The 23,357-nt window shown below is 40.3% G+C and overlaps 1 protein-coding gene across 2 annotated transcripts in view; it reads left to right on the top strand.

Moving 5' to 3' along the window:
• Positions 1 to 676: 676 nt before the first annotated feature.
• The window catches only part of NLGN4X (neuroligin 4 X-linked), a 162,777-nt gene continuing 140,096 nt past the window's right edge, over positions 677 to 23,357 (top strand). For both annotated transcript variants that reach the window (XM_056861734.1, XM_056861733.1), the window contains exon 1: positions 677 to 1,234. In XM_056861734.1, coding sequence (XP_056717712.1) covers positions 763 to 1,234 — 472 coding nt within the window. In that variant the 5' untranslated portion in view covers positions 677 to 762. The remainder of the gene's footprint in view (positions 1,235 to 23,357) is intronic.

Below are 23,357 nucleotides of genomic sequence, written 5' to 3'. Positions count from 1 at the left end.
GGAATTCCTAAATCCTAAAAAAGAAGGAGAATAGGTTTTTAATACCCCACTTTTCTCTATCCCAAGGAGTCGCAAAGTGCTTTCCAATCACAAACCCTACCTCTCCCTGCAACAGACACCTTGTGAGGTAGGTGGGGCTGAGAGAGTTCTGTGAGAACTGTGACAGGCCCAAGGTCAGATCCGGTTCTCCAGATTAGAGTTTGTCACTCTTAGCGGCTATACCACAATGGATCTCTTGCAGTGCAAGGTTAATCTCACAGAATAGGATGAAAGTATGAAGCTGTTGAAAAAAAAATGTAATGAAAGCATAGTTTTAAATTTTTGTCAGTAGCAAAAAAAGATAATTTGATTTTTTTTTTCCCTGTGCACAGGTGGATCCATCATGCTGGAATTAACGGAAGGACATCACCATGCCAATGTAGCAGAGTAAATGCCAAGGATCGGGCCAACTTTAGTTCTTGGATAGTTATATCTGTATTAAACCAGGAACAGAGTCAAGGGATGGGTTTAAGGCACAAGAACTCTTCTGCTTTTTGTATCACTGGGATCTTTCTATGGTCAGCCTACTGAGACACATCTCACACATCTCTGGCATTTTCCCTGCCTGAGTAATATTACTTTTTGATTTTTTTATCTATTTTCCTTGGTCAACTATTCTCCCCTCTCCATTTTTCTCCTGTCTTCTTTTTTGGTCCTGTCCTGGCTACGCTGATTTTCTGTTTGGGTGTAGAAGACAGAAGCCTGCTAATGTTGATGTAAATCATGTCAAGGCCAATGGGACTCTTATGGCTGCCTTTGATCTTTACTCCAGTTTGTGTCATGTTGAATTCTAATTTCCTCCTCTGGATAACTGCTCTGGCGATACGGTTTACACTTATTGATGGACAAGCACAATACCCAGTTGTAACCACGAATTATGGCAAAATACGTGGTGTAAGAACACCCTTGCCCAATGAAATCCTTGGCCCTGTGGAGCAATATTTAGGAGTCCCTTATGCTTCTCCCCCAACTGGAGAGAGAAGATTCCAGCCCCCAGAACCTCCTTCATCCTGGACCGGTGTGCGGAATGCCACACAATTTGCTCCTGTTTGCCCACAATACCTGGATGAGAGGTCCCTGCTCAATGATATGCTGCCTGTTTGGTTTACTGCTAACTTGGATACTGTAGTGACGTATGTTCAAGATCAAAATGAAGACTGCCTGTATCTGAACATCTATGTGCCGACTGAAGATGGTAAGTACATTATCCTCAATAATAATAGATGATCTACCATAGATAATTTTATGTCACATTTTTCCTTTAGTCTTGTTAGATGCAGATGTTGTATAAATAGTACCACATTCATCTGAATGCTGCGATGTAATCGGAATACAATTCTGCTTTCTGGAAGTTGCCTTATTTATAGTATATTAATCACTATTACAAAGATTCTTTGCAGAAGAAAATCCTACAAATAAAAGAAAGGACCTTGGATCCACTGGTAGAAGAAGGAATAATCTCACTTTTAATATATTATGGTATTTCAAATATTGTTTTACTGTATGGCCCCTGCAAGGCAAATATTTCTAGCCTGTTTGATTTAGTGTAAGAGTTTTGAAATGTTATTAATTTTGTGGAACTAGCTGTACTTTAAATTACTTTAGGAAGTTAAACAATGATTAATACCCATGTCTGCAGCAAAAAAGACTTCTTGATATTTGAAGTAGTCACCATTTTAGTAATGCTGTACATCATCCTTCAGCCTAACAATTTAAAAAGGACTGATCTATATTGCACTGTAACATCCATTCTTTCCAGAACAAATATTCTTCTACAATAATTATCCTATGGAACCCTTTTAGTGAAAATATTTGTTCTTTCAGGGTCTGTAACTTTAAATAGCCTGTTTCTATAATATACTCCCCACAAGATGCTGATTGTTTATTAATAATTATTAATAATAAATTATTAATAATTTAATGTTTATATATATGTATGTGTTATTTATGGTTTTAACTGCAATAATTTTATATTGTTAGCTGCCCTGAGCCCTGTTTTAGTCGGGAAAGGAGGGATAAAAATATAATTAATAAGTAAAACTTAAACAATTCTTACCTGACAATAATGTCTTATTGGACAAGTAATGTATTGGTTCTACTTCACAGAATGATGAGAAATTTTAACATGTAACAATATTGGTAATCAGCTCAAAGCAGATGATTTCAGTTTGCTTATAATTGTACAATTTGCTCACAGATACATGACCTAAATCTAGGCAAGATTGATACCATTAGCAGTTACTTTAAATAACAAAATAAATAACAAATGACATATGTTTGAGCATCCAAACTGTTGAATGTACAATTTTTTGTCTTACATTGAATTAGTTTATCACTTTAGACTGGATAGTACCTGAAAATGAAACTCTCTCTTAACCTTATATTGTAATTGCCAGTGGCCATTCTTTCACAACTCTTGCGGCCACCTGCATGTTAGGGATTAATAAATATGGCAAGGCAAGGCATGGGAGAGCCTTGGTTTAAAGTGAATAGCCTAGCCACCCTACAGCATGCCCAGAGCAGCAACATTGCCACAGGGTGGCAGGTGTGTGTGTGCGGAGATCAATGGAACACTTCCCTTACTATTCTTAATGGGAAGAGGAAGGAATATCGCAGCCGTAGACTTTCTGAAAATAAAAGAAAGTCTCCACCCGTGTCCAATCTACTTCTCTTTCTGTTTATTTGTTTATTTAGAAATTTCAATGCCACCTCTTCAGAATCCTGTTCAAGGTGGCCTTAAAATTAAAAACCACAGTATTGAAATGCTATGTGTGTTTCACGCATGAAACCATTAGGTGATCTTTCTGCAGCTCCCTAACATGTGTAAAAAATGTATCAATTTACTTCACTATATCTGAGAGTGTGCATTCCCGCTTCTCTTGATAAAGGGGGAAATCATGCTGTTAGGGAATCCCCATACATGCACTGGGGTTCTTGTGGTGCTTTGGATTGGAACCATTCTATCTACAGCAAGTCTCATCTATTTGTTCTTTTAATGCTTCAGCTTTTATTTCAGCACACCTCAGCTTTAGGACAAATTCCTTCTTTTTTATTCAGTCAGGGAGAATGTTGCATTTGCAGTGCAGTGTCGTTTTGCAGTACCGTGTGGTTATCCTGGCTGCTCCGAAAACAAATGCTTGCAAGCAGCTTCTGAGCAAAATGTGATCCAGAAAAACACACACACACTAACCAAAAGAATGAAATCCAGGGAACCTGAAGCGCTGAAAGAACTTGTTGATATGTTTTACTTGCTGCGAGTTGATGGTAGTTCATTCTTGTTAGTGTTGAGCTTCATCAATTTGTAATATAATTAGCAAGATCTGCTACAGCTTCATTCTAAAGCTCTCCAGACTAATTCAGGTAACAGCAGTCTGGGCATGTAACAAAAGCATTTAACAACAGCTGTTAGCCCCCCCCCCCTTGAGCACATATGCCTCCGGAAGAATATTTGTTCTCAAGCTTGCTTGCAGTATTCTTAATTAAGACCCGAGTCTCCCCCACCCCGCCATGAATAATCCCACAGTCCGTCAGTGGATGGCATTGACTGCTGTGACTCTTTTCTGCTTGTACCAGCAGTCCCATGTAAACTTAGAAAAGTGGATTCTCAGGGTTGTCAGAGCCATTGACTAATAGCCACGAGGTTGAGTGACTGCAGCTAGAGCTGTTGGATGCAAAAGCCAGACCCTGCTTGCCAACCTCCAGGGACTGGCTGGAGATCTCCTGCTATTACAACTCATCTCCAGCTGATAGAGATCAGTTCACCTGGAGAAAATGGCCACCTCAGCAATTGGCCTCTATGGCATTGAAGTCCCTCCCCTCCCCAAACCCCACCCTCCTCAAGCTCCGCCCCAAAAAACTTCTGCTGGTTGTGAAGAGGGACCTGGCAACCCTAACTGTAGCTGTGAAGGAAGAGGGCCCTTCCTGTTCTCACTCTTCCATTAGTGGAGCTGCACTGGTGGGAGGAAAGGGAAATTCCACTCTTTCTTCAGTGCAGTTGTCTGACCCATGTGGCTGTTTGTTCACATGGGTCCCTTGAGCACCCAATTAACTTCCCCAAGGTAAAATGGGACTGCTGTAGTACAGGAATACTCATGGATCACATGATCCAACTGATTACTTATCCAATTAATGAACATTGTGTCCTTGGAGACTATCAGGATTTGTGAGAGGCCTGAGAGTTTTCCAGGCTATTCAGTCTGAGGCTTCTGTTAGACTTTGCTTCTTAGATAAATCACAGGTCCTGTTTTTGTTTAGCTAGGGCATACTGTATGCATTGAAGAAAGGTTGCTGGCTACTTGTCTTCTTGGTATTTAGATTGTCGACTGGGTTTTAAGCAATCTTTTCTGACTTTCAGCAAGTAACATTAAAAAAGGCAGGAATCACTGAGGCAGCTGTGGGAACAGGTATTGTGGGCAAAGGAGTTAATTCAGGTAATGTAGCAGAGGAAGGCACTGGCAAACCACCTCTATTAGCCTCTTGCCATGAAAACCCCAAAAGGGGTCACCATAAGTTGGCTGCGACTTGATGGCACTTTACACACACACACATACAAAGTAAAAGATAGGTAGTGCATTGAAGATGGGGAACTGATTTGGTAGTATCTGGATCATATCAGCTTACTTGCACTGTAGGCTGATTCTTTTCAAATTTCTGACCTCACGTTTTTGGCACAGACCATTCCTTTATGGTCCTACAATGACAATTCAACTTGTTCCTAAACCCAATTAGATTAATTTTGAAGCAACAGGCAATAGTTTGGTTTCTATTATCCCTTTATGTCTGCCCTCTTTCAAACAATATCCCACAAGAGTACAACGGTATATTTGCAAGCTCTGATTGTAACATTCAACTGGAGTAATGTCTTGAAAAATTATGCTTCAGTGCATTGTAGGTGAGGTACCTAAGAGAAGAGGGATTCAAGACACCTTACTTATTCATATTCAAGACCCTTGCTAGCTGTAGTAGTTAAACAACAGAGGAGCAAGGGCTACTGACAAAAGAGACATGAAGAAAAGGGTATCAGAAGAGGAGGTTACTGTGTTTGCATTTCTGATAGTGGCTAAATATAGTATCCTGGTAGATCAGATTCTGGCAGGCAGCACAGCTGTTACTGCTGGATAATATCAAAGTAAGCATGGAAGCATCTCTGGGCTCACCCATTCTTCAACTGATGTTTACTTATTCTTGTTCTTTGTTGTGATGAACAGATATTGTCACATTTCATGATTTAAAAAACAACAACCTTGTAAGCTTTGCCTTTTGAAATAAGGCATTATGTTCTCAGGATTTCCATATAGATACATGTTTTGTGGTTAGGATATTGACTCAAGAAAAATCTGCATAGCTTCTATCTTGGAAAATTCTATGATGTACATGCCCTTTTCTGGGGTGAAGATACTTCATTTTGCCTTAAAAGAATTCTGTTGTCTTCTCACCTCTATGTTACACTTAGCGGCCACTATTTTTGACCCTGGGATCCCTGTTTCCATGAGGGATTGTACTTCCTTTGCCATTACTTCCTTTTTACTTTGGAGACTTGTCCGACTTTCTGTTTATAGTGTGGTGTCCTTTTTAGGTCACAGCATGCTAGAGTCCGCCTCCCCCCACCCCAGATATAATCTGCTTTAGCATTTTCACCTCAACTGACTCTGGATTTAGTGTTTCTGTACACTTGCCCTCCAACAAAAAACGCTTAGTCATTTGGTCCCAGCACATGAGAGGAAGTATTTAATATCCTTGACTACATCCACATGGCGAGGATTCTGCATTTCCCTGTAACCGCCGCTGGAAATGCTGAGGTACTTGCATTGGCAACAAAACATCCACACGGCAGGTCTTTATGCACTTTCCTCTGTCAGATGCTGTTTGCCCTGCACAATCTCCCACTGGCCACTGAAGGGCTTTTTTCAGGCTTAAAAATAAAATGTTAGCCATTGCTTCGGTACTCTAGCATTTAACAATCTATTGCCACGATAGCGCTTACGAATTCCCATTTTTAATGGTAAGGCCTTTCAGGTTTCCTTTATATCTCTGCACCAAAAGGACTAAATGCACCAAAAGGACTAAATGCAATCTGGAAAGGACTAAATGCAATCTGTTAGATTGTGGCAATAGTTCATTAGATTGTTTTAATACTATAGTGCAGTAGTATATTTTTTTAATCCTGAAAAAGCCCTCTGGTGGTAGAGGGCAGGGGGAATGATCATGGGGGGCTAAGGAAAATGGCACCAATGTGGGCATGACTTTGAAAAAAACCTGCTTTGACTACAGTCTCCGACCCACACATCGGCCACAAAAGATCATATCAAAATAGGTTTGGAGAAGATCAGGGCAACACAGGGGGAAACAGAGCAAGTAGGATATTAGGAGACAAGATTGCGTGGATGCTCCAAAAAATGGTTCCAGTTTGGCATCCAAAAAATCCACCTCGAGGAGTAACATAAATAAGTACAGTTTGGAGTGAAAGAAAACATCCAATGAACTCATTCAGAACTGTCAGAAAATGTTATTAACATTTATAATAATAATTAAAACATACATTGAAAAACTCTACTGGAGTTGGAGGAGGACTAAAGTAGCTATAGGATTATTGCCCTTTGTCTCATAATCCCCTTGTACTCTACTAAAATGAGTACCAGATTCAGAACAAATCAAGCCTGAACTGACCCTAGAAGCTAAAATGACTAAACTGAGGCTGTCGTACTTTGGACATATTATGAGAAGACGAGTCACTTGAAAAGACAGCCATGCTAAGAAAAGTTGAGGTCAGCAGGAAAACAGGAAGACCCAACAAGAGATGGATTGACTCTGTAAAGGAAGCCATGGCCCTCAATTTGCAAGATCTGAGCAAGGCTGTTAAGGATAGGACACTTCGAAGGACATTGATTCATAGGGTCACCATGAGTCGGAAACGACTTGACGACACTTAACACGCACACAATGAGTAGATCTGGAAATCAGTTTCCACCTCTTTCTACCTCTTTCCTATCCCTGAATGGACAGATTTCTTCATTTTTCTGCTATGGGGATGCCTAATGCTGTTTTCTGTCTCCAAAATCTCTGTCTATAAACACAGTTGCCCCCAAAATTATGACAATCAGAATCCAATCATTACCTCATGGCAACAAAGAAATTCTACTCCCCTGCTAGCTTCACCTCATCACAGACCATGAAAAGAGACTTCTGGTACGTTGAGCACCTTCTCATATCTCAAGGCAGGAAAAGAATTCAGATATTTTACTGAATTTGCACTTAGAAGAAAAAAGTTTATACCATAGAAACTTTGATACTACGGCAATTTAGAAATCCCTTGCATCTCATTGGTAAGGGCAAAATTAAATATTGCATGGAGTTTTGTGTAATTTACCTTTCTTTTGTTTAATGAAAAGCAGCAGTAGGAAATTTTAGTCCAGAATGCAGCACTGGCTGGAGAAAGGTTCCTTCAAGCCATTTTGCCACCTAATATCAGTGCCAGATGTTTGCATTCCATGGGATGGAAGATATAGGTCTCCATATCTTTGTCCTATGTGGAGAAATGCTGCTTGAAGGGCACTTTAAGTGGGCAAAATGTGCAGAGGTGAATTCAGTAGTTCTTACCCCTTAGTTGTGTTTTGAGCAGGAAGAAAAGTGAATGTGTGGGTGCATGTTATGTGCATGAGGCACTGGAACATGGTTCATGTTTATAACATAATATTCAGTCAGTTATATACTAGCATTGTTTGCTGATACAGTGGCCTTCATTTACACCCCAGACACATAATTTTTCTTTTCTTTTTTTGAATCTGCATTATCAGAAATGAAAATTGTCCTGTTAATCTCATATGAGCTTCAACTGTTCATAGAACAGGTGTAGCTTGGGTACTTAGCTCAAACTGAAAATGACTCAAACTTTGAAGTAATATTCTGTGAGATACTGGCATTGGTACTAGAGCTACAGTGGAAGTCCAAAGAACAATGCTACCCCACTCATAATAATTTTTTACTAAAGAATTGCAAATTATTTCCATTCCTTTATCATTGTGGATTATAGGTGTCATAGTTATTGTCGCCTTTTCTGTTTGTGAATCAGTAAATCAAGAAATCAGTAAATCCAGAAAGGATGACAAAAATAAAATTAACACCAAAAGACCTATACATCAAAAGCTTTACGTTAGTGTGTCACCAAATCATGCAAAAGGTAAATTGCTTTGCATTTGACTCCATGGAATCCAATTAAATACATTAAACTTTACCATATGACTCCTGCCTGGCAGAAATAAGCAATGACAGACCATGACATTAGGTTTGAAGGAGAGGTCTGACTCTGTGAGCTCTAGTCACATTTGCTATGCCTATTCAAAGACCTTTGCAATTTCCATAAGAGAACAAGCAAACAGCAGCACTCCAATACAAATGAGTGATGTGACTGCGAAACTTGTAATGTTATGGTTTCTGTTTTCAAGAAGAGACAGCTGGCTGCTGTTTGGTTCCCCTTTAATGCCTTCTGAGAGCCAAACCAGATCTAATGCCATTTTTGCCCATAGAGCCAGAGAAAGGCAAACACACCCTTTCCTTCAGCTGTTTCTGCGGGTGCAAATGGCACAGTAGGGAAGCTGCCAGCCCCTCCTCCCCACTCACAGAGCCACAGAGCATTTTTAAGTTGAGTCAACCCACTTTATACAAGTTGTTACATGTGACAGAAAGTCGGGATGGGCACCAGTGTCCAACTCATCAGTAACATCTAGTTTGGCTCTGAGAAACAATTAATCAATTATAGTTCAGCAATTAAATTTTGATTCGGGGTCACACAACAAGATCAGCATGGCATTTCTCCCACCTATGATTCTAGATCTGTACTGGGGTTGCCAGGCAATGGCAGGAGGCAATACCTGGCAACTGGCAGGAGTGTTATAGGGAAGGATACGGGAGGGGCACAACACTGGGTTTGGTGTCACGTCACTTTCAGTAAAAAAATCTGGAAATGACATAGGTAGCTGTAGGAATTGGTGAAAAATCTATGATAAGACCACAGAGCAGCTGTGATTCCCAAACCGACCTTTTGTCATTTCAGGTTTTTTACTGGAAGTGACATGACATGGCAGTTGGCATCGTGGTTTTTTTGTTTTTTTAAATCCTCCCCACCACTCAGAGTGCCAGCAGGCAATGAGAGCCACAGGTGCGGGGAATCTGGCAGCCTTGATCCAGGCATTTGTCACAAAAAACCTGAGGTTGGAATCCTGGCTGGTAGAAAGAGGGGGTTACCGCATTATGTATTCCCAGCGATGTAGTAAGAGTTTGAAAATGTTATTAAAAAATATCACTTTAAAAGGGTTTTTGGATGCCACAGCTAAAAAATGGTTGGAAGACGTCTTCACAGCTAAAGGGGCCAAACAAAGTGTGAACAGAATTTTTTTATAACAGTTTCAAACTCTTAATACATCGCTGGGAATACATAGAAAGTGCGAACAGTATTTTTTATAACATTTTCAAACTCTTAATTCATTCGCTGGGAATACCTAGTGCAGTAACCCCCAGAGTTGCAGGGGGAAAGCAATGGGTCAGGTAGTCGGGTTGCCAGGTGGGTGGTTTTGGCTGGCAATTGCCTGCCAATCTACCCAGCTGCTTTGGAGCGGCAGTCAGAGGTTTGAGTGCTAAAGTGGTCGTGGCGATGTGGCACTTCCGGAAGTAAACCCAGATGTGACGTCATCATGTGCGCCCAGCCCCACCCCCTATAACCTCCTGCTGATTGAGAGGGGGGACCTGGCAACCCTAGTCTGGTAGCCACTAATCCTCTGTAAATGCTGCTTATCCTGGAAATGGATTTGAATTTTGCAGCCACAACATTCTGACTTTAAGATTTCCTTAAGGCTGAACCTGTGACTCTCCATTTATTACTGCATAGTAAATGATAGGAAGCCACTTGGCTGAGCAAAGGGTCGCCAACTCCAGTTGGAAAATTCCTGGAGATCTGAGGGCAAAGCCTAGGAAGGCAGGAGTTTACAGAGGCAATAGAGTTCAGCAGGGATGTGATGCCATAGTGTACCCTCCAAAGGTGCAATTTTCTCCAGGGGTACTGATCTCCATAATCTAGAAATCAGTTTTAAGTCTAGGAGAAATCTAGGCCATGGAAGTTTGCAACTTTAACTGAGAGTTGAGGTTTATAATTCAGTAAACTAAGCAAATATAGAGGAGGGGTCTGTGCTTCTAAAATTCTGAGAAGTCAACATTAAACTTCAAATATGTTTCCACTTTACTATTTTTAATTGTTTTCTAAAATGACTGAAAATGTTAATTTCATAAAATGGCTCTGTGACTTTGCAGAAAATGAATACAGTTATTTTTACAGTTATGAGTTTTCCAATCTGAGCCAATCTAAAAGGATGGTTTTTATTTGGCCATGCTGCTGAAACAGAAACCTCTCATGTTCAGAAGCAATGGATTTGATGGTGTCAGCTTGATGCAAGAAAGGGGAGGAGCTCTGTTTGACACCTGAAAAGACTGTGTCAGGGATCCTGGGACCTGTGGACAAAAAGCCATGCAGGACAGGAGCTGCAGTGAGGAGGATAATCAAATAAAATCGCTGCTCCTCCCTTTTGCACCATTGGTCCCTCTTCACCACCAGCAGAAGGTTTTGGGGGTGGATCCTGAAAAGGGTGGGGTTTGGGGAGGGGAGGGACTTCAATGCCATAGAGTCCAATTGTGAAAGCGGCCGTTTTCTCCAGGTGAACTGATCTCTATCGGCTGAAAATCAGTTGTAATAGCTGGAGATCTCCAGCTAGCACCTGGAGGTTGGCAACCGTATCCAACTCAGAACATCCTTGGATACCAGATTTTGAGAAAAAGGACAAGACAAGAAAAGGGAAGAGTTAATAGCTAATAGCCATCATTGGAAATAGTCTATATGCATCTTTACACAGTCCAACAAGGTTTTTAATGTTGTTCTAAAAGGAACATCTGTGTATTGTTCATAATCTATGGTCAGTGACTCACAGCAACTGATCTTATTAAATTTGATTGATTTGTGTCACTGAAAAAACCCAGAATGCTTTATTGATAGACTGCTAAACTAGATAGCCACAACCCCAACTCTTATTCTTCTGAAATCACAGTGCAGCTTTTGAGCGAAATAATATTTATATTTGAAGAGTAGTTTCTGAATAATAAGCCCATCATAAGCATTGCACTCACGAATAGTAAGCCCATCATAAGCATTACCCGCTCTGAGCCGGCTTCGGCCAGGGCGGGCGGGCTATAAATCACTAAATAAATAAATAAATAAACAAATGACTTGTTTTTGATCAAAAATATTGATAAAAACTTTCTGACAAGTTACTCTAATTTTGAAAATATCCCCTGCAAAAGTGAAGCAGCTGTGATTTTTTTAAGGGTGAAATAACTGTTTCTTGGGAGACACATTATCTCCTAAGAGAAGATGTGGGAAATCAGAAGAAAGGAAAGGAAATCTACAGAGAAATGTCTGGATGTGGTAAAGGAAGAATACAAATATGAAATAATGATCTTGAAAGACCAGCTAAGGCCCTTAAAAGTTATTCATAGAAGTGCTTTTGTTTCTAAAAACCCAGGGTAAGCCTAGAACAAGAAGCAATGTTGTTTTTCTCTTTCTGACATCTCTCAGTAGTTCATTTGTCACCAAGAAGTGTGAAAATATATGCTGCATGATCAGATGTGAAAGATGGCAGGTCTCTTATACCTTTAATAATTACACAGAAAATATAGGTTCCTCTTCCTGCAAACCATATCTGTAAAATAACATCTTCTGCCCAAAATTATTAAATATATACAATCCATGATCTGTGGTTCTCTGTTCCCTGTTGCTCTCTTCTAATGCTCCTATCCAGATGTTCTGACGGGGAAGAATGAATGTGATGGGGAAGAATCACAGAATCTGTGTTCTTAGACAATAATCTCAGCATCTTAAATTATATTTATTATTTATGTATTTCATTTATACCCTGCCTTCCTCTACAATGAGGGACTCAAAGCAGCGTACATCATTCTACTCCATTTTATCTTCATGTCAACTCTGTGACATAGGTTAGGCCGAGAATGTACTTGGCCAAGGTTACCCAGTGAGCTTCCAAGGCAGAGTGATGATTTGAACCTGGGTCTCCCAGATCCTAGTCTGAAACTCTAAGCACTATACTACACTGGTTTTCATGGAGTGGCTGCTGTTGAACTGTAGTAAGCAGCAAGTCCTGGGTGAGTCATGCAGGTTGCATACTATCAAATTGCCTGGTGGTCGTTGCCAGTCCTGGTTCAAAAGAGTCCTCCCTCAAAGATCAACACAACTCTGAAAAGGGCCCTCCCTCTTCCCTCCACCTTTTACTGATAGAAACCAAGGCTTGAAGGCTGACAATACTGTTGTGGTTGCCTAGCAACTTCCACAACGGCCACTGCAGAAGACATTTGCTAAAGTTATAGCTGCAGCTTCTATTATTGGGATGGGGATAACTGTGGTAAGCAGCAAGTCCTGGGTGAGTCATGCAGGTTGCATGCTATCAAATTACCTGGTGGTTGTTGCCAGTCCTGGCTCAAAAGAGTCCTCCCTCAAAGATCAACACAGCTCTGAAAAGGATAACTTTTCATTTAAAAAAAAAGATTTCTTATTTAATTACAAACCTGGGGCTATTTTTAAATGTTTGTAGAAAGATCTGTCTTTTCTGTTCACGACTCCAGTCTACGGATTTAAGCATCCACTGCTTTAGCCATGCCATGTTGAGAATTAGATATATTGATGGATATTAATGCTCTTAGAAGAGAGAGGCAACTTTATGAGGCCAAAAAAATGGAAAGACAATAAATAGTTTTTAGCAAATGGAAAATAGTCAACTGTCTTAAACACAAATGTTATAATTACTTCCACAAGGGTAGCTGTGTGAGTCCATTGCAACCAAAACAACACACTTGGAGACTAACCAATGAACTCATTGTGGCATAGGCTATTATGAGCTACAGCTCTGATGAAGTGGATCAGGAAAACTTATGTCACCATTAATTTATTAGTCTTTAATGTGCCATGTGACTGTTTTTGATGTTATGATTTTCCTGTGTGCATGAGTTTTGTTCAGTAAAGAGAATAGTGGAGTGGGAAGTTAAGTGATATTTCTGACTGTTTAAAGCTTGTGGGAAACCATTGCAATCCGACATATCTGTGTAAAAGTTAGATCCACAGAATTTCCCTAGGCACAATAGTAAGTAAGATTCTAGATTTCTGAGGGGTACTACTTATGTAGTAAGTTTTCCACATATGGAAAACGTATATGTGGATAACTGATTCTACTTTATCTACTCACACAGGATGACTTAAAAAGTGGATGCCTCAGGTGCAAGTTTTAGGAAGAGGCTCTACATTTTTATCTGTCTTGATATGTGTATTGATTGTTCTTATCTCTGTATGCTACCTCAAGAGTGTTATGGCTATAGGGTAGTGGTTAAATACTGAAATAAATAATAAATGTTCCTGGATTTCTCCACAAAGAAAAGCCCACCTCCTCCTATCCAGCCCACTAGCTGAGATCTTCCTCCCAAGCCCTGCTTTTTATGTCCTGGCCTGCTGAGGTGAGGCAATTAGCCACTGCTCTCCTTGGGTTTAGAAGAGGTGTTTAGTCTTGCAGATGAGTGAATAGTCTTTGCATTCAAAGTCTGTAGTTTTATTTTGAATCAGTAATGAACTGCATTTTTTTCAAATAAGTTTTAAGAACTTTTAAAAAGTTATTTGGAGATAGGGTTGCCAGCCTCCAGGTACTCAAAACAAAAAACAGCACATAGCTCAAAATCACCTTATATATTTACTATATTATCGCTATAACTCAGACGGAGACAGATACTGAATGTACAAGTACACGATGCATACAACCACATGAAAAACACAACAAACCTATCCCAACAACAACCTATAATGCCAGAAATTCTAATATGATAATAATAATACTTTTCCCATAGAGTTCGTGTCAAAAGGTTTTTTTAGACACTATATAGCTGTTCCAAACAAGCTGTATCTTTTGTAACGCACTGGAAAAAACGTCAGCAGTCACTATGCCATGAAAGAGTAGTAGACTCTAGCTTGCGAGGTGAATATCTTGCTTTATAATCTGGATCAGTGCTGCTGGGATTATGGGTCAACAACGGTTGAATGCCATAGGTTGTAGATAATGTAGGGACGTGTATCCTAGGTATTTTTATCATGTTTCACCATAGGGATTCTTCAGCCTATAACATTCTACAAGAACACAGAGGGTTCTTCCAACAGGTTTTCCATAGAACCTACCGTTGTTGACCCATAATCCCAGCGGCACTTATCCAGATTATAAAGCAAGATATTTGCTTTGCAAGCTAGAATCTACTACTCTTTCATGGCATAGTGACTGCTGATGTTTTTTTCCAGCATGTCACAAAAGATACAGCTTGTTTGGAACAGCTATATAGTATCTAAAAAACCTTTTGACACAAACTCTATGGGAAGGGTATTATTATTATCATATTAGAATTGTTTGCATTATAGGTTGTTGGTGGTATAGGTTTGTTGTGTTTTTCATGTGGTTGTATGCATTGTGTACTTGTACATTCAGTATCTGTCTCTGTCTGAGTTATAGTGATAATATAGTGAATATATAAGGTGATTTTGAGCTACGTGCTGTTTTTTGTTTTGAGTCATTCTCAGTACAGCATAGGGTATTGTTTGGGATTTCAACCTCCAGGTACTAGCTGGAGATCTCCTGCTATTACAACTGACCTCCAGCCAATAGAGATCAATTCTCCTGGAGAAAATGGTTGCTTTGGCCATTGGACTCTATGGCATTGAAGTCCCTCCCCTCCCCAAACCCCGCTTTTATCAGGCTCCCCCTCAAAAACCTCCTGCCAGTTGTGAAGATGGACCTGGTTTTAGGGGCAGAGCCTGAGGGTGCAGGGATTTGGGAGGGGAAGGACTTCAATGCCATAGAGTCCAATTGCCAAAGTGGCCATTTTCACCAGGGGAACTGATCTCTATCGGCTGGAGATCAGTTGTAATAACAGGAGATCTCCAGCTAGTACCTGGAGGTTGGCAACCCTATTAATAGGGCCCATTCAAGATGAGCTTCCTACCGCCACCTAAACAAGCCAATAACTGACTGAGATGATCAGCAAGTGAAATGATATTGCAGTATTTCTGTTGCTTAACCACAAGGTGTGTCACTGGAAAACGCACTATAAATAATGTTTCTCCTTCCTTTCATTTGTTTTCTACAATAATAGTCACTAAGCACATATAAAAGCCCCAAAAGTGGCATCTGTGGGAACATTGTACAGTTAGTGATGCATTTAATCAAACCATAAGGCAAGAAACTGGAAATAAAATTTCACAGCTGATGTGGTTTAGTTTTTTAAAAAATCACAGTGGGGGTGTAACCTTATGTTCTAAATCCCTATTCGAGCCTTGGAGAGCATGTCAACACCAGTAGCAAAATTTCCCTTCTCCAAGATATATTTGTGGCATAATTAAGGACTATAGCCCAAATCCAAAGAATAGAACAATTAAATTCCATGTCCTCCTGGAAGCTTGGGCTTGTGGTTTGTTTTTTTTCTCCAAGTGACACATAGCATATAGCAATCTACTTTTGAAACAGAGAAGACCTTTATCGTATGGCTTAGAGGTTTGCTTTTCAAGGAAGATTTTTTTAAAGCAATCCTACCGTAAGCAACAACACTTGGGGAGAGCTTCAAATAGCTGTTGCCTAAATAATAGCTCTGGCCTAAATAAAAGAAGGTGGGCAGCAAATGGGTGAGAATTATGTAGAGCGGTTGTCAAAGCATTCTGACAGTTCCTTTTGATATTAATAGTGCTAGAAACCAAGAGAATATGAGACCTTACTTTCACTACCTCACTGCCAACCTGTCTAGAAATATATGGCTGTGTTTCTCAATGAGACATTAATCTTTGTGCCTTAATTATAATTAGCAATTCCAAGTGGTTTGGATTATGGTGGCTCAAAAAAAAAAAAAAAAAAAACTGGCCCAGTGATGTCTAGTTTTAGTCTTTGCTAATACTTTGAAACATAAAAATAATTGTGGAGGGATGAAGATCAAATTCTGTGATTTGCAAATTGTGTAAAAAATGCATATTTATGCAGCGATGTCTTTATTGTGCAAGCAGTTTTCTGGCTCTGTGCAATGCAGGAGACCCTGCTGCTCAAGAAATAGGCAATGCAGTCCAATTTAGCTAGTGTTTATTCCTCAAGCAGTTCTAGGGTTGCCAGATTCTCTCTGGCCATTGGCAGGGGTGGTTGGGGATCTTTCAGGCTTAAAATGAGGCCTAGGCCTCAATGCCACCTGCGTGAGGATGTCCCTTCTGGTAGTGTCATCATCACAGCCATGACAATGAGGGAAATGCTCTGCTATTTGTTCAAAAACTCTTATGGTAGAAGCTGTTTTTACCATAGAGTTTTGCCCAAATACCAGAGCGTCTCCCTGTCGTCACCTGCGTAATGATGTCGCTGCAGGTAGCACCATCATCACATGGACAGCACTAGGGTGAGGGGCGCCAAAGTGGTGGACCCCTTGCCCCCGGCAGGGGTCTGACAACCCTAATCAGTTCTGTGGCACGGAATTGGATGGGGCAGAATGGCTGGACTCAGCGGTCTTCATCAGCACTTCTCATCACTTTTAGTTTTCATTCTGTCCCTTGATTTTCCTCCTACCAATCTTCAGATGTTCTTTTCTGGAGTTGTGATATCTACTTTCAGTTAATATGGAACAGGCACGATCCTGTTCATGCACTTGTATACAGAGCAGTAACTTTGATGGGATAAGCCAAAAGGGTTGGAAGAGGGTTTTGAAATATCTGGTTAGGATTGCAATTCAAGGTTCTTTAAAGAGGGAAACAATTCTCTTTTCCCACCTCCAAAAATAAATGTAAAAGTAAGTATATATGTTAAATCAGTTATGTTGTGATAATGAAGAAGGATGCCCATAAAAATCACGTTCGTGTGACATGCATATTTTCTTTGCTGAAATTGTATAAGAAATCTCACCTGTTCCTCTGCATCACTGCAACAGACAAAACACTGCTGCCTTTTTCTGTATCACAACATTTTTTACCAAGAGGCTGAAAATACATAATAATTTTATTTTTTTCTCTATTACTGTGAATTTTTTTCTTTTGCATGAATAATTTTAGTGCACTGCGCTATTTTAGAAAGCACTGCATTGTTGCAAACAAATCAGCTCTGTTTTATGAAGGAATCAATTTAAAATGTGCCGTAAGGTCATTTTCTACTGACGATGCTACAGTTTAGCTAAGCCTTTCTGCTTCTCCTTAATTTGTAGGGTGACCAGCAGACAGGCTGTGGTTGCTTCTGCTTTTTTTGGCTGACATTTTCCTTAGAAGCTTCTTTCAATTATCAGCATGTTTCCCTTCTATTGTTTTACTCATGAAACAGTCATATGCAATATGGATCAGAATGCTTAATATTTCTTTTTGAAATTTAATAAGTAGATAGTTACTTATTAATTATTACTTTTTAATTAATGAATTATTACATTATTGTCAGAAAAATTATTACTGATTGCACTTCCCAGCCCTGAATCAGTCCTGTGTTGCTGAAATTAGTGTCTTACTTGTTTTAACATCAGAATTGTTGGCTTTAATTTAGTATTGAATTTTTCTTGTATTTTATTGTTTTATGGTGTTTTACTTGATGTTAGCCACCCTGAGCTGGGCTTCAGCTGAGATAGAGGGTGGGATAAAAGTCCAATAAATAAATAAATAAATTTAACAAGTGAATAAAAGGTTGTTTATATAATGAGATTTCCTCAGAACACATTTATTCCAAATAAAAGTTTAGGGCCAAACCTAACATTATGCCTTCCGCCAGCTGGGTCAGGGAACTAATGCTCCCTAGTCCTTCAGGGCCCAGTTCAGCCCAGGAATGTGGCTATGGTTGCCAGGTCCCTTAGTTTCACCAGTGGGAGCTTTTCAGGGGCATGGGTGAAGCACACAATGTGCATGCATACCTGGTGTGATGCACGTGCCCTACATGCTTCCCCCACGTCACTTCCAGGTTTACCAAGAAGCAACGCGGATAGAGCTGTCGATTCGGTTCCATCCGAACTCAAAAACAGCCGAATTTCCCCCAATCCGGCGGTTTTTAGTTTGGCTGGAACTGAACTAAAAAAAAAGGCGGGAAAATGATGCGCCGAATTTGGCAAGGTCGGGCGATCACTGAATAAATTTGGCGAATCCGGGGGCTCCGAAGCAGCAGCATAACCATCACTTAGTAAGCAGCATTCTCCCGCGGCCAATGGTGGCCAAGCTGGGTCTTCTCCTGGCCAATCAGAGCAGGGATTCTCACTTTTGAAATGCCCAGGAGAAGAGTATAAAAAGTCCCATCCCTCCCCGTCCCGTCCCGACTGTATTCAATCATTGCCTTCCATTTTGGTGACGGTGCTACTGAGAGATCTGATTCCTGACTGGGCCGAGCTGCTGGTGCTTACCGGAATAGGATTGGATTTACTTCTCCATGCTCCTGCTTGAAGAAGACATCACACAGTTTGATTTTTGGGGTTTTCCTCTATACCTTCTCTCCTGTGTTTGTCTATGTGGGAAGCGGGGAGCAGTTTATGTGGGTGGGGGGAAGCCAAAGGGGGGCTTTTGCCCCTTCTGCCGAGGGGGGGGGGGTTGAGAGCAGCATGGCGCCCTATTGGTTTGAAAGGGGGGAGGAGCGGAGGCGGCGCTACTAGCGTGAGTCTCTGTCTGCTTGACCAATGCGCCTCGTGCGCCTTGGTTTATTTCCCCCCATTTTGGTTGCAGTGCAGCGCCCTATTGGTTTGAAAGGGGGGAGGAGCAGAGGCGGCGCTACTAGCATGAGTCTCCGTCTGCTTGGCAAACGCGCCTCGTGCACCTTGGTTTATTTTTCCCCATTTTGGTTGCAGCACGGCACCCTGTTGGTTTGAAAGGGGGAGGAGCGGAGGCGGCGCTACTAGCATGAGTCTCCGTCTGCTTGCTGACCTTGCCTCGTGCGCCTTGGTTTATTTCCCCCTGTTTTGGTTGCAGCGCGGTGCCCTATTGGTTTGAAAGGACCTCACACCCCAAAAATGCCCCCCCCCCCGAGCCACAGAAAGGCGTGAATGTGTTTATGGCCAAAAAAAATTCCCTAACTCAAATATCGCGCCAGATTCCATGGAACCGAAGCGTGGGAGTTCGGACTTCGGCATTTCCCGGATCAAAACGGGCCGGATTTTGCCAGATCCAAATTGTACCGAATTTTTCAACAGCCCTAAACACTGATGCTCTAGCAATTTCTGCCGAAACTCTATGGTTTTCATAGAGTTTCAGCAGAGGTTGCTAGAGTGTCCATGTTCCTTCCAGGTAAACCAGAAGTGATGTGGGCGCGGCATTTAGGCACACATGCACGCGTTGCCTTCTGACCCTCAACTTGTCAGCAAGCAGTAGGGTGGATTTGTGGGATTTTGCCTGCCACCACTGGGCACTTGGCAACCCTAAGTGTGGCCTGGAGAAGAGGAGCTTCAGTCTTTCCCCTTGCCATTTCCCCAAACCAAAATGGCCACAGGGAAGCTCCACTGCCCCACTTTGGGGCTTCTAGCACTGCAGTCAGCACAGGTGGATTCCAGCAGTAGGGCAAATAGCCGCCATGGTTATTTTGGCTCAGGAAAGCTCCTTCTCCAATCTGTGTCATACTCCCAAACTGATTCAGGACTCAAAACACTTGGGAATATTTGTCCACCGACATTACATCTAACCCTAAAATGGGTTGGGAAACCCCCCACCTGACTGTTGGCAGCCATAATGTCTCAATTGGCCTTTATTAATCACAGATTAGGCTATAATGGCATAAACCAGACGTTTTGTTGCATTTATTCCAGCATAATTTTTATGTATTAGTTTCATTTATTCCAGCATAAACCTTTATGTATCAGAGCTAACTTCATCAGATACATTGGAGTGTACATCCATTAGGTCAATAAGTTATCAAAATGGCAGGAGGGAAAGCGATGTTACAAAGAAATACAGTTTTTAAAAGGTACAGTTAAAACAGTTATCAGTTCACTTACAGTATGTAAGGACCTCAACCAAAGGCTGAAAGATAGCAGGGGCAGACTGGAAGGGGGGGAAACACTCCTGGAAAAGGGCCCTTCCTTACCCTTACCCTATCTCCGACCAGGCCAGTCACATATCTTAGACAGGTTTGCTAGCCAGGGGGTCCATGTGCTACATGCAGCTCTCTTGGGCCAGAAGCATCCATCTCTGTGTGGCTTACTCTGGCTGAACATCACTTTCCCAGGGCTGCCCACAGGTCACCCAGAACATATGGTGTATTCCCTGGGGGCATATATGTCTCTCCTGGACCAGGTGGCACCCAAACAGGGTCCTGCCTAGACTTCTACCCATAGGATTGGTGGGGGGCAGGACATCAAGCCATCAGGACTCTTGCTGGTAGCAATAGTAGTCACTCTGCTCCTGATAGGCAAAATAAGGTTAGCTTAAAATCTAGCACAAAATAAGCAGATACAATAGGAAGTTACAGCTGAACTAACTGACATCTGTAAGGCATAGAGTATGAAAAATACTATCAGCTATAGTGTGAAGAATTCCAGGAACCAATTGAAATCTAGTGGGTAAACAGATTTGAATTTGTTAATTTCATATATATTTATTCATTTAAACAGTTATACCCAATTTTTCTTCCTAGTGGGGACCCAAAACAGCGTATAATGGTTCCTCCATGGCTCCTATCCCCTCCCCCTCCCCGGAAGGATTGAGCTGCAAATGCCACAAAACCACCCTGTACAGTAAATCAGGCTGAGTGACTGGTCGAAGGTCATTCTCAGTGTAGGATTCTTCCTTTGAAGTTTCTTTGTAGAACTGTAACTTTTATGTCAGCAGCAGAATGCACAAAGATTAGTATTTTAATGTTTCTGAATATTTTTCATCTCCTACTGTAATATAAGCACAGCATTTAAAAATATGTTTCTAAGGCTTTTGCCCAAATGAATACAGCCAATGAAAACATTTCAAACCCTTGTAAGTTTCTAGTAATAGAAAGGACTGATTTAAAAAAAAAAAAAAAACCCTCTTCATTACTTAAGAAATCAGGTTCAATGTCAATTTAGTGAATCCTGGTAAAGTACTAGGTCATTGATGTACATGTTTTGTAACGTCTGCCAGTTTTAAGCGGTCGATGAACTTCAGAGACAACCTTGCTTTATTTAATTTGCACAATGTTTAGTACAGGCAATGGTCTTCTTAGAACATGCTCAGGCCTCTATGACAGTACAGTCAAGCTAACCACAAGCAGTGCTCTTAAAAAAGCTATTACATTTCAGTTTTCAGCTGCTGCCAACAACTGTTCATATTTCCTTTGTTCAAACTTGCCTTTTCCTTTTAATGTAACACACTGTGTGTCTTTTTAGTTGAGTCTTGTGAATTCATTCTGACTGTCCTTTGGATCTCCATGGGAACTGATTTAGTAATCATAGTTCAGTGTAAAAATTGAAGTATTCCGCCATAATGTTTAAGCCAGGAATATCTACGTGATGATCTTACTAATGTATTTGCCTTAGTTAAAAAATTATACTATTTTCTCTTAATGATCATAAAATACAGCTAGAGATGGAAAAGTGTAACACATAAGTACAGAAACACATATAAAATAACTCTAGAGTTCTGTTATGAATAGTTACTGTCCATCCTAAATTTTTCAAGGGTATATGAGAAAGCTGCTCTGATTCAAGAGATATCTGGGCTTTCAGATTATGTAAACATCCTTGAAAGTTTTTGAGGACCTTAACTCAAATTTGCTGAACTTATTTGTATAGACCAGAGATCGTTTATCTATTGTTCATTCAGGGTCCTGAATTACTCTAGCTTAGACTTGTGCATTTCTTTCATCATTACTTAATTACAAAAATGGGGTGCTTCATAATTATGATAATGATTAATATGAAAACAAAAAAAATCCCCATTTAAACAGTCTGTAACAACAACAAAAACCCTTGGTTTTCTCTTGTTTTGTTCTGCTTCTGCCTGCCTCCCAGCCCAGATGCCTTGCACTCCTTGTGCCACACATTTCCCTTGCCTTGTCAATCTGCCTCTTCCTTCTGCTACTCTTCTTCAAGACCAATGGCTGAAGGGCTGTCTGTGTTACTGCTTGGAATATTTTTTATCAATTCTGCTATAGACTTTAATGTTAAATATGTTTGCCTTACATTGCCTTAAAAAAACCAGACCTATTGCTACTATAGAAATCTCCTTTATAAATTGGAACTGTGGCATATTATACCTTTGTATCAATTCATACTTCTGATCCAGTTGACCTGATTTCTTTGTTTACAAGTAAAGAGGGTATTAAGATATAAGTTTAAAATTTATACCCTTGTTTATATAGTAATCAGGAAAAGGAAGCAGTCAACTTAGATGGATTTTAATATCACTTCATTATGATCATCTGGGAAATGATTAAAAAAATACTTTTAACAATATTGGAGATGAAACTTCAGCCATGACATTTTTATTATAAAAACATAAAAGCTTTACTACACATTCATAAAACTTTGAAGTTTTCCTTATGTATTTAAATGCCAAAACTGACAATATTGTCATAATTAAAACAATTGGTTATTGATTTTTTAAAAAAATTAGCTATTCTAGAAGTTTTCTGGAAGCATTAGGAGCTCCCTTATAGACTATAAAAATAATTTTCACTAATTACCACAATCACTTTTATTGTTTTTCTTTCTTGTTTCCTTATTACCACTTTCATATTTATTACTACAGATCCTTTCAGGACATCAATCCTTAATAACCCTTTTTCATATTAGAGTATCTTCTAAATAATGAGAAATAATGTGAACCTGATACATACATTAATAGTGCATGGGTTAGTTCACTGTACAATTAATTTTGTGACCTCTAGTTTGGGGGGTGTGCTAAGAAAAAAAAATCTGTCATAATTTTGGATCTGGGACGTGGGGTGGACTTTACCATGATTGCTGATTTGCAGGTATGCCATCATTGGTTAAGAATTCAAATCCATGTGGGTTTTTTTTAGGTTGTGGAGTTTCAGGGAATTTATTGGAGGGTCTATGGCAGCTGTTTATAAAGATAATGACACCACATTTGCACAGTATTCAGTGTAAAAATCCAGAAAGTCTTCCTCTCTTTTTCTGGATTTGTACATTAAGTACTTTGATACCTTATGATCTGAACGAGGATGTTGATTGGATGTCCACCCCCACATTTGTGTCGAACACAGTCAGTCCTTCCTCTAATCTAAAGGCTCACTAAAATTGAAGCAGATTGAACAAAGGGCTTCGATTTCACAGAC

Source organism: Euleptes europaea, chromosome 16, assembly GCF_029931775.1.
Source record: "Euleptes europaea isolate rEulEur1 chromosome 16, rEulEur1.hap1, whole genome shotgun sequence".
NCBI lineage: Eukaryota > Metazoa > Chordata > Lepidosauria > Squamata > Sphaerodactylidae > Euleptes > Euleptes europaea.
Note: the sequence above shows the minus strand (reverse complement) of the source record. Positions and strands in the feature narration are given on the sequence as shown.